This window comes from Schistocerca gregaria, chromosome 2 (genome assembly GCF_023897955.1).
Source record: "Schistocerca gregaria isolate iqSchGreg1 chromosome 2, iqSchGreg1.2, whole genome shotgun sequence".
Taxonomy (NCBI): Eukaryota; Metazoa; Arthropoda; class Insecta; order Orthoptera; family Acrididae; genus Schistocerca; species Schistocerca gregaria.
The window spans coordinates 295068911-295085365 of NC_064921.1; the positions used below are offsets into that span (position 1 = coordinate 295068911).

The window sequence follows — 16455 nt, forward strand, 5'->3', positions numbered from 1 at the left end:
GCAAGATCGTAAGAGATGGAAAAGAGCCACCGTGGTACAACAACCGAGTTAGAAAACTGCTGCGGAAGCAAAGGGAACTTCACAGCAAACATAAACATAGCCAAAGCCTTGCAGACAAACATCTATGGGCTTTAGCAATATAGTATATGGTGCGCAAAGTAGTGGAAGGGTGGTTTAACAATGATACAGAACTTGGGAAACGAGCTGCAACGTCTCTGGTCGGTGTTGACATTACGAAAAAACTGATAGAATTGCTAAAATTGATCATACTATCAACTTTGGTGCTTATTACAGTACACTGATAGCGTCTTTTCCATCCCATCTGTCCACTGGCACTCTTGTTGATAACCACATAATGACTGACTAACATCACTTGTTTGAGATGGACAGAGAGTCTTAGTGGGAGCAACATCTTTCGAAGATAGCTGCACTGAATCAGTGATCGCATACATGACTGCAGTATGAAGGGACAAACAAAAAGCAACACTGTCATCTGCTATCACATCGCTGTGAAAGATGACTTTAAATGTAGAGGTCATCAACCACCATTGGGCAACTGTTTGCACACGCTCCACAATGCCGCAAAACTCTTCCAGTTTCCATATGTCGCAATGTCTTCTGCATTTTTTTATCAGTAAGGAACATCGTCTCTGTCTTTTATTTCAATCATCCTCTATGTGTTGTGGAAGCAGCAGCAGCATAATTTACACCTTGTGATACCCAATTTTCTGTGAGAGCCAATCGATAGAGACATGTTAATGTCAGTGTAGAACCTCACACAGGGCTCTAAATCATGGTGAAATAAACAAGATGTATATGGTGGTGTATGTAACTGTAGGCATATACTACATGGACATGTTACAACAGAAAAATCAATGTATCAAACAACAACACAAGGACCCTCTCTTGCAACTGATAGATATGATCCTCCTACAGTACAGGTGACTAAATTTTACACTGGTCTATGGAAGCGACTTCGATCATAAGCCACCTGCTCCAATGACCCAATACCTGTATATCTAATAGGATTACTAAATATGCTCGATGCTGGCATGCAGATGGTATTTGTTTTTTATATATCCAAAGAAAGGGACACGATAATAACTTATCAAGTTCTCTACCGGGTGACGTTAGCAGAGTTTTTATAGTTCACAGTTTTTCTTTGTTGAATGGTAAGAAATAATGAGGAAGGAGAGAATGTTTGGGTGACTGGCATGACTGTACCCTGAGAGACGCAAATCTCTTTTGACTTCAGAACCTGTATGTAGTTTAATCCTTATCCTCCTTTCAGTTCGCATAATTGTTTGCACTGCCTTTTCTACTGCCTCGTGTTGCAGGAGAGAGAAAACTTCGTTTGGTGCTGGCCTTACACATCGTACACGATTGGCAGTGTTACGATAACATGTTCCACTTGCCAAGGCATGGTCCTATCGAATTAACTCAGCCTCTCTGTTTCTCCATGGGATGCAGAAGATCTTAGATATAGCGCTCTCTAATTTCTACTCACTTCTGACTTAAATTTGAATGATCACGTAGACAAATCTGCAGGGACTGTGAGGACAGTGTGAGGATCGGTTACAAGATCAGAGGGACCGTTCAAAAATCCGTACTGGAGTTTTACTGCAGCAGAAAAGTTCAAAAAAGATGACTGGTTTAGAAATGTGAGAGTGACACTAGTGGCTGTAACCATTGAAAGATGTCGCCATAGGCTCCAACGCAATATAATGCTATTGGCGACTCTTGTGTGTGCCTGTGGAACCAAGACCGCTTTTTATGCAGTAATATGGTTGCCATGATCATGTTTTTAATACTGCGGGTCTTAAGCGAGAAGTATGTTGTTGACAGTAGAATCCTTCTACGGTCAGCTTCATATGTCGGTTCTCAGTAGTGTGCCTTGAAGTGGACTTGGTCTTCCCATTTGAACTACGTGGTGAGTGTAATCCTACCACTGAAAACAAAAATTACTCACCATCCAAAGTGACTCACATGATCAATTTCATTAATTAGTCTATCAAATGGTTCAAATGGCTCTGAGCACTATGCGACTTAACTTCTGAGGTCATCAGTCATCTAGAACTTAGAACGAATTAAACCTAACTAACCTAAGGACATCACACACATCCATGCCCGAGGCAGGATTCGAACCTGCGACCGTAGCGGTCGCTCGGTTCCAGACTGTAGCGCCCAGAGCCACACATCCACTCCGGCCGGCAATTAGTCTATCAATTTGATATCAGTGACATGGCGCCTGGTGAGTGGAAGCGATGGCTAGGGTAGTATGGAAATGATTCTTGACTTGGAACGGTAACCGAGCGTATTGATATTTCAATCTTCCACCTATATAGAGAGAGACAACCATCGTAATAAAATCAGATGTATTACCGAATTTATAAAGTGATACACAGTATAAACCCTATACTTCCATCTTCTCTGTGCTATTACCTTAAGAGAATTCATGTATTATGACACATTTGGTTACTTTGAGAGAGAGATGAAAAATCATGTGACGGTGGTAGATCTTAGCACTCCATCATGAGCCAAAAATTAGTTTAATATCCCAATCTTGAGATGTAACAGATATGAAAAGATTTTTTCCTACCTGATGAGAATATACTTACAGGACATTTAGCCTATGCCATACTATTACAGGATTTTACCAATATGTACGATACTTCAGTGATGTAAAAAGTATGTATGCCCCAATTTCTTCTGCCTTTGAAAATGACTGGTATAAAAGGAGGTAATCTACATTTCATATGAAAAATTCGAGGTGTGGTCAACAACATCGCTGCCTCAGATTGGGTAAAGTGGATTTTTTCAACTGGTGGGTCTAAGTCGTGGTTGAATCGTTTAGAGCTACTGTATACGTCCGAGCTGCAGCTGCAATGCACCACAGCTGGGTGCAGTGGCAGTCACGAGGAGTCGGCAACCAGAAGTAATGGATTAACTCAGCCTGTGACAGATACAAAGAATGTGCCAATTTGTCTGATCTTGCCTACAGTAGCAAGGGCTGGCGAAATGACCTGTGTGCTGAGTGAGCGCAACAGGTGTGTGTGTGTGTGTGTGTGTGTGTGTGTGTGTGTGTGTGTGTTGCACGAGAGAAGATTCAAAGTGATGGGTGTTTGCACTGAATGTGTTGATAACATCTGATTTCCTATCACTCCAATCGTCCCCAGATGAGAGGGGATTTCTTGGAAAACCACTTAACCTAACAATGGATCCGTCAATCCAAAGGGATGGATTATCGCCAGGGTGTCTAATCCTCGTAGCAGAACAATAGGATAAAGACCTGTTGATTAAAAGAGAACAACAGGTTTGCCTCTGAATGTATGCTTGCCCCTGAATGTAGGCAACCTACACTAACAAATTTCACTGGTGGCCCCCTTACATAGTCTAGTTGGATGAAAGAGAAAAAGAAATGTCGTAAAAAATTACGTTAGATGTGACTGCAGAAAACAACAGCAGACATGAAACGTGCAAAGCTTCCATTGTCAAGTGATCAATGTGGCGTTTCCCGAATTGGTCTAGCTGACTTGTGGTGGTGGCAAGGAACAACACATTCTCTTTAGTAATTTAGACACAGCACTTACTCAAGGAAAGAAATACTTTCTAGCTACAAGCACTAAGTAACGCAGGAACAGCGTTATTTATTTATCATACTCATTGTAAGCTTACCATTACGGTAACCGGCGCAGAACGTGGTATAACGCACGTACTTTCTGAAGTCTCGCTCTTGTTCCTCGATGCAGCGTCTGTCGTCGATGACTGGCATATCGACGACGTGCAGCGTGTCAGCGAAATCGTCGTACTCGTTCATACCCCACCCAGCTGCCTGAAACGTAGCCTTTTTCCTGAGTCTACGAGGTAGTGTTTTGTATGTATACTTCACTAGAAAAACATATCATTAATAATAATACTGCAATCACTAAACAAATTCCTCAATCAGAATGAAATTTCCACTTGGCAGCGGAGTTTGCGCTGATATGAAACTTCCTGGCAGATTAAAACTGTGTGCCGGACCGAGACTAGAACTCGGGACCTTTGCCTTTCGCGGGCAAGTGCTCTACCAACTGAGCTACCGAAGCACGACTCACACCCCCTCCTCACAGCTTTACTTCTGCAGTACCTCGTCTCCTACCTTCCAAACTTTACAGAAGTTCTCCTGCGAACCATGCAGAACTAGCACTCCTGAAAGAAAGGGTACTGCGGAGAGCTTCTGTAAAGTTTGGAAGGTAGGAGACGAGGTACGGCATAAGTAAAGCTGTGAGGACGGGCCGTGAGTCGTGTTTCGGTAGCTCGGATGGTAGAGCACTTGCCTGCGAAAGGCAAAGGTCCCGAGTTCGAGTCTCGGTCTGGCACACAGTTTTAATCTGCCAGGAAGTTTCAAATTCCGCAATGAAAAGCGGAAATACGGAGAGAGATTGCTGAACAAGGTAGATAAAAATTTCCAGAGAAATAAGTCCCCTTTTAAAAAGTGGATTCAAGGGCTACAGGACACCCCTCCCCGCCGCCCAATATCACCCACCTCCCCCCCCTCCTCATCATAATCCTTTGTCTTCGAAAGTAAGACGAATTCCTGGGAACACTGAGTGAGGAAAACTGCGAAATTCTCCTCGAATAATTTAAGAAACTTCTACACTGTGAAACAACAACCAACCCAAATAGGACCAGTAAATTAAGGTTTCAAAATGAGCAAACACAGTATTCTAATTCCGAAAATCCCTGGAAAGGATTCCGAAATTCTACAATTTTGGAAGCCTGATCCCAATGCAGCGGCTGTTTTCATAATATTATAGTAAAAATATATGAGAAAGTAGAACTACAGACGGACTGTATATTAGCTTCGATTCATCCTCTGCATACGAAAAGAAATACTCAACAAGAAAATAATTACTATGCCACTTCATTGTTGACAGCAATGCAAAAGTTCTTCGGAAACAATCGCCTTTCCGTTTTCTTTACATTCCTTTATTTTTTATTTTAATCTTAATTTTTCTCATGTGCCTGTAAGATAAATACAAGAAGTCTCTTTCTAGAATGTTTTCAAGTAAATGAATGTACTTCTGATTGTTCTCGGACTTAATTACGTTGTCAGCTAATGCCTCACCATAGGACTGAAAATACTCTTCAGTGAAAGTTTCAGAGACAACTGTTGCCTGCTATTTTCCACAGTGAGTTAATGACGGAAATGTGAGTAAAATTACTAGCTTTGAATTAGTAGTGTATTTTTCTTTTCTTCCTTTTTAGCTATTTTGAGATACATTTGTGGTATAAATTTACATTGTAAGTGCATAACTTCACAATTTAGTGAACTGTTGAATTTCATATTCGCTATATTCCCGTCTCTTCGCGTCTCAACTGCACATTTAGAATCTTTATTTCTCAAATGATCGATTCCATGCACAAACCTTTGTCATCAACCGTTGACTGATTAAAAATTGGTATCTTCTTCCATAGTAACGCTTTTTCAAGTAGTAACATGATCTATGTTCCCAAATTATGAAAACAAGTCTGTTATTTTTCATTTATGAAACTCCTATGACATTCCAACGTATTTTCGTGGCTGCTTCCATTTTTTAATACAAAGCACCTAATTCTGATTGCAATTTCTGAATCTCTGCGTTGGAATTTATGCTTTTTCTCAATAAATCATCAGTTAAAACACGCACACCGAAAATCCAGAATCGCACAGCCTGAACATCATTCCTGGGCTGATATGAAACTGCCTGGCAGATTAAAACTGTGTGCTGGACCGAGACTCAAACTCGGGACCTTTGCGTTTCGTGGGCAAGTGTTCTACCAACTGAGCTACCCAAGCACGACCCACGACCCGTCGTCACAGCTTCTGCGGAAGGCCTTCTGTGAAGATTGTAAGGTAGGAGACGAGGTATTAGCAGAATTGAAGCCGTGAGGAGGGGTCGTGAGTCGTGCTTGGGTAGCTCAGTTGGTAGAGCACTTGCCCCGAGTTCGAGTCTCGGTCCGGTACACAGTTTTAATCAGCCAGGAAGTTTCATATTAGGGCACACTCCGCTCCAGAGTGAAAATTTCATTCTGAATGTCTGTAATGGAATGTCAGCCCATTCTTCTTCAACAGTCGAAACCAGAGAATTTAGTTATGTTGAACGCTGGGTGTTTGGAGCGAACTCGACTTCCTAGCCCATCCCAGAAGTGTTCCATGGGTTCAGGTGGGGACACTAGGTATGCTAGACCAATTCAGAAACATCATTGCCTCACAGATGCTGTTTTATGACAGGGTGTATTGTTATGCTGATACATACTGTTCATCTACTGTACATAGACAAAATTCTGTAAAAAAAATTGTTCATGTCCTTTCACATTTGGCGTTTTCTTGGCCACAATAAGGCGACCACACGCTAACAGCGAAAAATACCCCCATACCGTAACAGCACCTCCTTCCAGCATCATTGTTGGCACTAAACATGAGGGCAGGTAACGTTCGCGAGGCATTAACCGAAATCAGACTCCTCCATCCGACTGCCACAGGATACAGCATGATTCATCATTCCAAATCACTATACCCAGCCGTCCACCAACCAGTAGCGACGCTCTTTACACCCCCTCAACCGTCGTTTAGTACTGCCTTATCTGCTCGGCCGTCGTACCCCACTTTTTTTAAATCCCCTACACACATTCATGGTACTATTTGGATTGCTGGTAGCACTTTGGAGTTCACGAGTGACGCATTCCGCTGATTTCATGACATTTGTTACAACCACCCTCCTCAGTTCTGAATGAAATTTTCACGCATTTCACATTCCTTACTTCCTTACAAGTTTCTCAGGAGACCTACTTTGAAGTCTGGAAGGTGGGAGACGAGGCACTGCCGGGAGTAAAGCTGTGAGGGGGTTTATGTGTCGTCGGTGGAGCACTTGCCCGCGAAAGGCAAAGGTCCCGAGTTCGAGTCTCGGTGCGGCACACAGCTTTAAATTGCCAGGAAGTTTCACCCTCCACAGTGATCGATGGTTCCTGTCCGTCTGTACATTAGATTCAAATGGCTCTGAGCACTATGGGACTTAACTTCTGAGGTCATTAGTCCCCTAGAACTTAGAACTACTTAAACCTAACTAACCTAAGGACATCTCACACATCCATGCCCGAGGCAGGATTCGAACTTGCGACCGTAGCGGTCTCGCGTTTCCAGACTGTAGCGCCTATACCCGTTCGGTCCCACCGACCGGCTGTACATTAGGGCTGCCTGGTTTCGGTTTAGTTGTGGTTGTTAATCCCCGTTTCCACTTCACAATAAATGGCTTCACAAACAGTCGACAGCTTTAGAAGGTACGAAATGACAATGGTGTATTGTTATTCAGATGATATCCGTTCACTCTCGAAGTCACTGAACTCTCCTAAGCTACCCATTGTGCTCTTACTGCTTCTCTACCGCCACCTCCTTTTATACAGGCGGATTCGCCTCTCGTGACATCTAGTGGTCAAGTCCGCATTGGATAGGCGTGTCCTAATACTTTTGATCAGCTTGCGTATTTGTCAAGCAGAGAGTTCCGCTCCTGGCGACCGAGATCCCGGGGATAGCGGCAACATGTCACATTGGATGGCCGTAGGTCCGCAACAGCGAATAAGAGCCAACCAACCCAGCTGATGTGTCGGCAGTTTTAACCTCGCCAATGAACACCACTTATGCTGAAACCAGAAAATACACTAATGGTCAAAACTACCAGAACACCCCCAAAAACATACTTTTTCATATTAGATGCATTGTGCTGCCACCTACTGCCAGGTACTGCACATCAGCGACCTCAGAACCCATTAGACATCGTGAGAGAGCAGAATGGGGCGATCCGCGGAACTCACGGACTTCGAACGTGGTCAGGTGATTTAGTGTCACTTGTGTCATAAGTCTCTAAGAGAGATTTCTACACTCCTAAACATCGCTAGGTCCACTATTTCCGATGTGATAGTGAAGCAAGAGGTACAGCACAAAAGCGTACAGGCCGACCTCGTCTGTTGACTGACAGAGACCGCCGACAGTTGAAGAGAGTCGTAATGTGTAATAGTCAGACATCTATCCAGACCATCACACAGGAATCCACTGCAAGTACTATGAGAGTTAATCGGGAGGTAGAAAACTTGGACTTCATGGTCGAGCGGCTGTTCATTAGCCACACATCACGCCGATAAATGCCAGACGACGCCTCGCTTGGTGTAAGGAACGTATATATTGGACTACTAAACAGTGGAAGAACGTTGTGTGGAGTAACGAATCACGGTACACAATGTGGCAGTCCGATGGTAGGGTGTGGTGAACGTCATCTGCCTGTGTGTGAAGTGCCAATAGCAAAAATCGGAGGCGGCGCTGTTATAGTATGGTAGTGTTTTACATGGAAGGGGCCTACACCCTTTGTTGTTTTGTGTGATACTATCGTAGCACAGACCTATATAGATGTTTTAAGCACCTTCCCACTGTTGAAGAGCAATTCGGGTATGGCGACTGCATCTTTCACCACGATTGAGCACCTGCTCATTATGCACGACTTGTGGCAGAGTGGTTACACGACAATAACATGCCTGTAATGGAGTGGCCGACACAGAGTCCTGACCTGAATCCTATAGAACACCTTTGGGATGTTTTGCAACGCCGACTCCGTGCCAGGTCTCACCGGCAGATATCGATACCTCTCCTCAGTGCAGCACTCCGTGAAGAATGGGCTGCCGTTCCCCAACAAACCTTTCAACACGTGATTAAACGTACGCCTGCGATAGTGAAAACTGTCATCAGGACCAAGGGTGGGCCAACAGATTTAATTCCAGCGTTGCCGATGGAGGGCGCCACCAACTTGTAAGGCAATTTCAGCCAGGTGTACGGATACTTTTGATCACATAGTGTACCTCGCTTTCCGGACCAGGACATTGATTTTTCCTTTCTGTGTGCACTGTTGTTGTTTAAGAAGATTTTGGTTTTGTTCTTAGCAGCTGATTTGAACTCACATTACTAGCAGCTGAATATTCGCTCTCTACGTTGTGTTTTGGCCATCAACTTAGCATCGTTCTTCGTTTTTACACGCTAGGAGATTCGTGGAAGTGACATCTCTAGTTCATGTCAGACTATGACCTAGTCTATAAAAATCATGGATAGACGTTAGTTTTCAACATATATTTTGTTAGGCTCGCAACATGTAGGTAAACAAACCAAACAGGGGGAAACACATAGTGAACTCACAATACTTACATCTTCAAAATCACTGTTTTCGAACAAATATCTATAACTAGTGGTAGAAGACTAATATTGCACCACAAAAATAAAGGTAAATGCAGTGAACAGTGTGAAGAAAAAGTTCGGAATATAAAAATGTGCGTACATTACGGGAATGAACTGCTAGTGCGACCTCCAGAGCAGATGAGAGGAAACGCAGATGCCAACAGAATTTAAGTGATTACTTATTTGCATAAAAAAGGCGACGTGAACTGTTTGATAATCTAAAAACAACGCATATCAAAACAAAACTCTATCGTTCTAAAGCCCACTGAAGATGCTTTAGAGTAAAAACAAGGCAAACGCGTTTGGGAGAAATAAATTTCAGTGCAGCGAGAAAAGGCGGTTTATTTTCAAAACAACTGTTACGTCTTGATTGGCCTGCAAAAGTACCCCAACGGAACTCCACAGAAAATCGGAGGGACATGACGGAACAGGGGCTAAGACGCCAGCATCAGAATCCCCACAATTTGGTGGAACTGTATGACCAAATCTTCAGTCATTGGCCTAACCAGGATACGAAGTCCCCGCACAACTAACGGAATCCAGGCGGTTATCGAGTCCAGGAGTGGAATTACACGGTATCAAATGATGCTTGAAAGGTTATCTCTAAGAGTGACTAATTTGTTGCCCGGTGAGCTTAGAAACGTTCATCTGCAAAATAATACCGCGTAGTTAACAGTATACAATGCAATTTGAAAAGAATTTCTTTCCAGAATGTCCCTTCTTGAAGAAGAAACTTTCAGTGGATTGGGTTACTCCAGTTGTACTTAAAACCATATAGGTCGTGACCATTGTTGTTTACCTGTCCGATGCTGCCCGGGGCGAGTTGCCGGTCCATGTGGCGCAGCTCCCAGTCTATGCAGACGGGCTGCACGGCCGCCGAAAAGTTGGCGGGCGCGGCCAGCACCACGAGCGCCAGGTCAGACGCGTAGTGTCCCTCCTGGTCCTGGTACGTCGGCGGCAGAATCAGATCCTGCACCTGGAGTGCAATGATCAAGCATTAGGCGACCACTGACTTTAACGAGCTGTGCGAGTTCGTACCTCGATCTATTAATGCTCGGTTATCTTTGCCGATCGGCAACTACAGGGAATTTCTCAGGTCTCCTGAAAGGGGGCAGCGTGAGCGGTTTTGAAAAGTGGGTCGCCTTGTGAGAGCTGGGACGAGGCGCTACAGGGAGTTGGGCTTTTTTCCTCGAGCTGGTTGTGCAGCGTGAACGAGGAAGCTAGGGTGGCGCGGCGAGTGTGTATACGGAATGTCAGGGTAGCCGCTGAGAAAATAGAAGGGATCTTAACTTCAGCAGGGAAGGATCCAAAGCTAATTTATATTGGCCTGCCTTCGTTGCCCATACGGAAACTGTGGCGCCGGGAGCAACCTTTTGGTGAGCAAAAACTGAATAATTGACGTTTTCCCGGAATGCGAAAATTTTCTCCGTTGCCGGAAGGTTCGAACAGTTCTTGTCTGGCTCAAAGTGACTGTTGACTCTGAATTTAATTCTCTGAAAAGATGAACGCTCATAGTCTTTCGTCAGTGGATGAGTTTCAACTTTGGAAAAGAATGCACTATTTAATTCTGTTTCTCCTTCAATGTTCATTAGCTGCATCCATGGGCTCCCCAAAAGTTTCAGTTATATTATTGTTTCAGACTGAATATTTGCCTTGTACACAGGTGAACCAAAACATTATGACCACCAGCTTAATAGCTTGTTCTGATTCAGCGTATCAGGTGCAAAATGGTTCAAATGGCTCTGAGCACTATGGGATTTAACATCTATGGTCATCAGTCCCCTAGAACTTAGAACTACTTAAACCTAACTAACATAAGGACATCATACACATCCATGCCCGAGGCGGGATTCGAACGTGCGACCGTAGCGGTCGCGCGGCTCCGACAGTTTTGGTGGTAGGTTAGTGGAGGCATGTGGTATTTTTTGTAAGTCTTCGTCGCCAGTTTTGCAAAGGCCTCGTCGTCATTGCTGTGGAGACCGAGTTGCCACTGTTGTTACGGTAGGCCGAGTCTGTGAGTAAATGAAACGGCTTCTGGTGCAGTACACTGCTAAGATAATTTCTCCCTGCCACTAATACACTGCTATGCCTCAGCGTCAGGTAACAGGATAGAAGAACGAAGATTTTACAACCCTCCAACAGATTAGTAACAAAGTCACACAAATGAGTTAAAAAGTTTTGCTTATCTTTGTGACTTGTTGGATAATGAAGTCTTCAAAACTGCATGTAATATTACACAAAAAAGCCCTCAATGGCTAAGTGCAAATAATCGTACGTAAACTTCACAGTACACAGCAAATGCAATTTACAACAACTATCTGTTCACTTCTAAGAGTTCCCTGTCGAAGTCAGGACGATGATCTATAACCAAGTGGGCGAGAGCTGCTCTTCTATATTCCCATTAGGCTTCTGTCCATTGTCTTCCGAACAATGGCGGATTGTACTCGGCTGGCAGTTGGCCGAGGCGAAGTCGATATCTTCATCCTCAGCGCCGCTCGTGGCGCTGTTGGAACTCGTGCAAATGGCGAGTCTCTGTGGCACTGGCACAAACTCACATCTTTGCGCCTTTGGTGCTTTTGCCCCGAAAAAGACGCTCGGACGACACAGCAGCATTAGATTTCTACGCACAGGTCATGTAATTCGCGTAAATAACGGGCCGCTGAACTGCCTACGAGGTGATGGCGCCCGATTGCGACCCAGATGGTTTCCATAGGATTTGCATCAGGCGAATTTGGTGGCGGAGACATTAACGTGAGTTCACTATAATGTTCCTCAAACCAGTGTAGCATGGTTCTGGCTCCGAGACACGGACTTCTATACTGTGTCCTCGGAGTCTTTCGCGACGGCAGACTCGAATAAAACGTTCTCGGTTTTCAAGCCGCGTCAATTCGAATAAAATCCTCGAGCTTTCGATGACCATCTCCGCCACCGTCGTCAGGAGTTCACTGTCTGCCGGGGCTGACGCTGACGCTGACGCTGTAAAGACGAGCCGATCCTTGGCTCGAGAATGGTGCAGTCTAGACAGATTTGTCATTCCTGCGGTTCCTGTGGAAGAGAGAAGAAAAATATATTAACACACTTGTTGATTTTTCCATGCTGGTGTGACCTGTAAGAGAAAAGTAACACACTCTGCTGGGGGATTAGTAAAACTTAATCCCTCAGCAGGTCAGGCCAGCGCGTGCTTGGCCTGTGATGTGGTTGTTGGCCCAGTCCACGGATGAGCCGGTTACGGGAGTGTTCTGTCCTCTCGTAGAATTTCCTGGCGATGGCGCGGAACCTTTCTCGAAGAGGCAGGATTCCGGTGTCCTCGTGGAGTTGGCGCGTCGAAAAGCGCCTTGGAAGATGCATAGCAGTCTTCAGGGCGCGGTTCTGTATCCGTTGCAGAGTCACAATGTGAGCATCTGCGGCTTTCCCCCAGACCACGGCCGCATACTCTAACAGTGGGCGGACCAATGCTAGGTAAAGCGTGATGCCGTGTTGCGGTGGCAAAGTTGACTGCGGGTTTAGCAGTGGATACAGGGCGCGGAGGCGTCCAACTGCTCTCCCTTTCACATCACGGATGTGATGCTTCCAGGTGAGCCTGCGGTCTAGGGTAACCCCTAGGTATTTTGCCGTCCCACTCCATGGGATGGGTTCTCCCAGGATTTCGAGCGGCGTAAGCCCTGGCGGCAGAAGTCTTCGAGTGAAGACGACTGCCTGGCTCTTTGTGGCGTTGAATTTCAACCGCCACTTTGTTGCCCATGAGCCCAAGGCGTCACACCCGCGTTGGAGGCGGTTTCTCAGCACCTGGGCATTCATGCTGCGCGTGAACAGGGCTGTATCATCAGCATACAGCGCCAGTTCGACTCCTGCCACTTTCGGCGCGTCTGCAGTGTACAGGGAGTACAGCGAGGGGCCGAGAACCGACCCCTGCGGCACTCCTGCACGTATCTGCCGGTCTGTGGACGTACCGTCGTCAGCCCTCACGTGGAAGGTCCGTTCGGACAGGTACGACCGCAGCAACGTCATGTGAGACGTCGGTATCCCTTGCTCAAAGAGTTTGAACTCGAGACCGTCGTGCCACACCGAGTCAAACGCTCGGGAGACGTCGAGGAACACTGCGCCAAGGAATTCCCTTGTCTCCAGTGCCCTCATGGCCGGTTCTACCACCCGCAACAGCTGGTGGGAAGTGGCATGCTCTTCTCGGAATCCGAACTGCTCGTCCGGGATGATGCCCTCCTGGGTGACGTGTCGCATCAGTCTTCTCGCGTACAGCCTCTCGAAAACTTTCGAGAGGGACGGGAGTAGGCTGATGGGTCGGTAGCTCGATGCCTGGCGTGGGTCCTTGCCAGATTTCAGGATGGCCACGACCTCCGCGTGTTTCCACGCAGAGGGGTAGTCACCCGATCGGAGAATCTCGTTGAAAACATCGGCAAGTTGCCGGTGTAGGCCCGGTGGAAGGTTCTTCAGCAGGAGGTTTGTGACGCCGTCGCTGCCTCCGGCCTTCTTGGGGTTCAGCGAGCGAAGTTGCACCGCAACTTCCTCCTCCGTTATCGGCTCGATAACGTCGCCTTCCTCCCTTGCGCCGCGGAAGGTTGGCAGTTGCTCGTGGACTCGCCGCATGTGGTCGTCGTCGATGACGTCGGCCACCGGTGTAAAGTTGGCTGCAAAGGCGTCAGCCAGGACGCTGGCTTTCGCGTCGGGGTCGCTGGCGAAGTCGTTCCCGACCTGTAAAGGCGGTATTCGCTGTCGCCGGCGTAGGAAGGACTTTACCACCCTCCATGCACTGCCATCCTCAGGATTGAGGGTAGACACAAGGTCTTCCCATTCCTGGTTCCGGTGATGCTCGACTGCTGCCTTGATTTCCCGTCTCATGCGGTTTAATCGGCGCTTCGTGTCTGGTAGGCGAGTGAGCTGCCATTCACGAAACAGTCGGTTCTTCTCAGTGATCGCGTCCAATATAGGGCGCGGTAGCTGTCGCGAGAAGTCTCGTGTTCCCTGGCGACGTCTCGGCGTGGCTTCCTCAGCTGCTCGGAGTATTCTTCGGGTGAAGAATGCTAGGGCGGCGTCTGCCCCTACCACGGTGGGGTTTGGCGCGTCCTCGAGCAGTTCGAGCGCTTTCATCCGAAAGCGCTCGGCGTCGAGCCTGCGATAGCTCGGACGGCTGTCTGGAAGAGAAGTTCCGGCCACGTCGAGGCCAAAGATGACTGGTACGTGGTCGGAGGAGAGAGCGTTCCGCGTCTCAGCGGTCGCGAAGTGCCCGATGCCCTTCAGAAGGGCAATGTCGAGCACGTCGGGCTGTCCCCGTGCAGGGAAGATCGTGGGGTCAAACGGCCCCACGGTGATCGCGCCGTTGCGGTGAACAACGCGGCTGCTACGGTTTCTTGCTTATATAGGCATGATGGCATCATCAGTAGCCAATCAGATAGACCCAATGTGGTGCGCAAGCGTAAGTCGACCCGGGAGTCAACATGCGAACGGGAAGGGGCGGTCTGCTGCGGAGCTCCGTATTCAATAATGTACGGCGAACGGTGTGCGCCGGCCGGTGTGGCCGTGCGGTTCTAGGCGCTTCAGCCTGGAACCGCGCGATCGCTACGGTCGCAGGTTCGACTCCTGCCTCGGGTATGGAACGCAGCACGTCATTCTCAATGGAGAGAAGTCTTCCGAAGTAAGAGTGATTTCAGGTGTGCAGCAGGGGAGTGTCATAGGACCGTTGCTATTCACAATATACATAAATGACCTGGTGGATGACATCGGAAGTTCACTGAGGCTTTTTGCAGATGATGCTGTGGTGTATCGAAAGGTTGCAACAATGGAAAATTGTACTGAAATGCAGGAGGATCTGCAGCGAATTGACGCATGGTGCACGGAATGGCAATTGAATCTCAATGTAGCGAAGTGTAATGTGATGCGAATACATAGAAAGATAGGTCCCTTATCATTTAGCTACAAAATAGCAGGTCAGCAACTGGAAGCAGTTAATTCCATAAATTATCTGGGAGTACGCATTAGGAGTGATTTAAAATGGAATGATCATATGAAGTTGATCGTCGGTAAAGCAGATGCCAGACTGAGATTCATTGGAAGAATCCTAAGGAAATGCAATCCGACAACAAAGGAAGTAGGTTACAGTACGCTTGTTCGCCCAATGCTTGAATACTGCTCAGCAGTGTGGGATCCGCACCAGGTAGGGTTGATAGAAGAGATAGAGAAGATCCAACGGAGAGCAGCGCGCTTCGTTACAGGATCATTTAGTAATTGCGAAAGCGTTACGGAGATGATAGATAAACTCCAGTGGAAGACTCTGCAGGAGAGACGCTCAGTAGCTCGGTACGGGCTTTTGTTAAAGTTTCGAGAACATACCTTCACCGAAGAGTCAAGCAGTATATTGCTCCCTCCTACGTATATCTCGCGAAGAGACCATGAGGATAAAATCAGAGAGATTAGAGCCCACACAGAAGCATACCGACAATCCTTCTTTCCACGTACAATACGAGACTGGAATAGAAGGGAGAACCGATAGAGGTACTCAGGGTACCCTCCGCCACACACCGTCAGGTGGCTTGCGGAGTACGGATGTAGATGTAGATGTAGATATGGATGTGTGTGATGTCGTTAGGTTAGTTAGGTTTAAGTAGTTCTAAGTTCTAGGGGACTGATGACCACAGATTTTAAGTCCAATAGTGCTCAGAGCCATTTGAACAATTTTTTTGAACGGTGAGCTCCGAAACACTTGTGTGTCCATCAGCATTGTGTTATTTCGACAGAGATGCCACTATCCTACTTTACAGAGCAGACAAGCCTCCGAACCAAACTTTCTGTGAAGAGTCATAGACGTCCAACCATTTAGCGCCTAGTGGTGGTTTCACTGTCCTACCTCCTTCCGTACATGCTCACGGCAGTAGCACGTGAACATTCGACCAGCTTCACCGTATTCGAGATACACGTTCACACGTTCTGCGTAATAATAATCTGTCCTTTGGCAAAGTCGCTAATCTAAATGGATTTCCCCATTTGCACCCCATATCCTCGCTAGGGTGATCCCCCGTCAGTGTCTGCTCCTCTTACATACTTTTGTTACCACGTCATGTGTCCGCAACGCCACCAGGCGGCTTCCAACGTCGCGGTGAGCAATGGTCACAATGTTTTCGCTGATCAGTGTACCTAATGGTGGTTTACCTATTGTAGAAGAGGCCAGTGTTAAAGGAACTTACCATTGCACTTGTTTTGCGAGGGACTGG

At 46.7% G+C, this 16455-nt stretch overlaps 1 protein-coding gene across 1 annotated transcript in view; it reads right to left on the bottom strand.

The window, feature by feature from the left end:
* LOC126335755 (limulus clotting factor C-like) overlaps positions 1–16455 on the bottom strand; it is a 119188-nt gene that overhangs the window by 37949 nt on the left and 64784 nt on the right. Inside the window, exons 4-5 of the mRNA XM_049999212.1 lie at positions 10035–10211; positions 3676–3832 (exon numbers count right to left, since the gene is read on the bottom strand). Of these exons, the coding sequence (XP_049855169.1) occupies positions 3676–3832; positions 10035–10211 (334 nt within the window). The remainder of the gene's footprint in view (positions 1–3675; positions 3833–10034; positions 10212–16455) is intronic.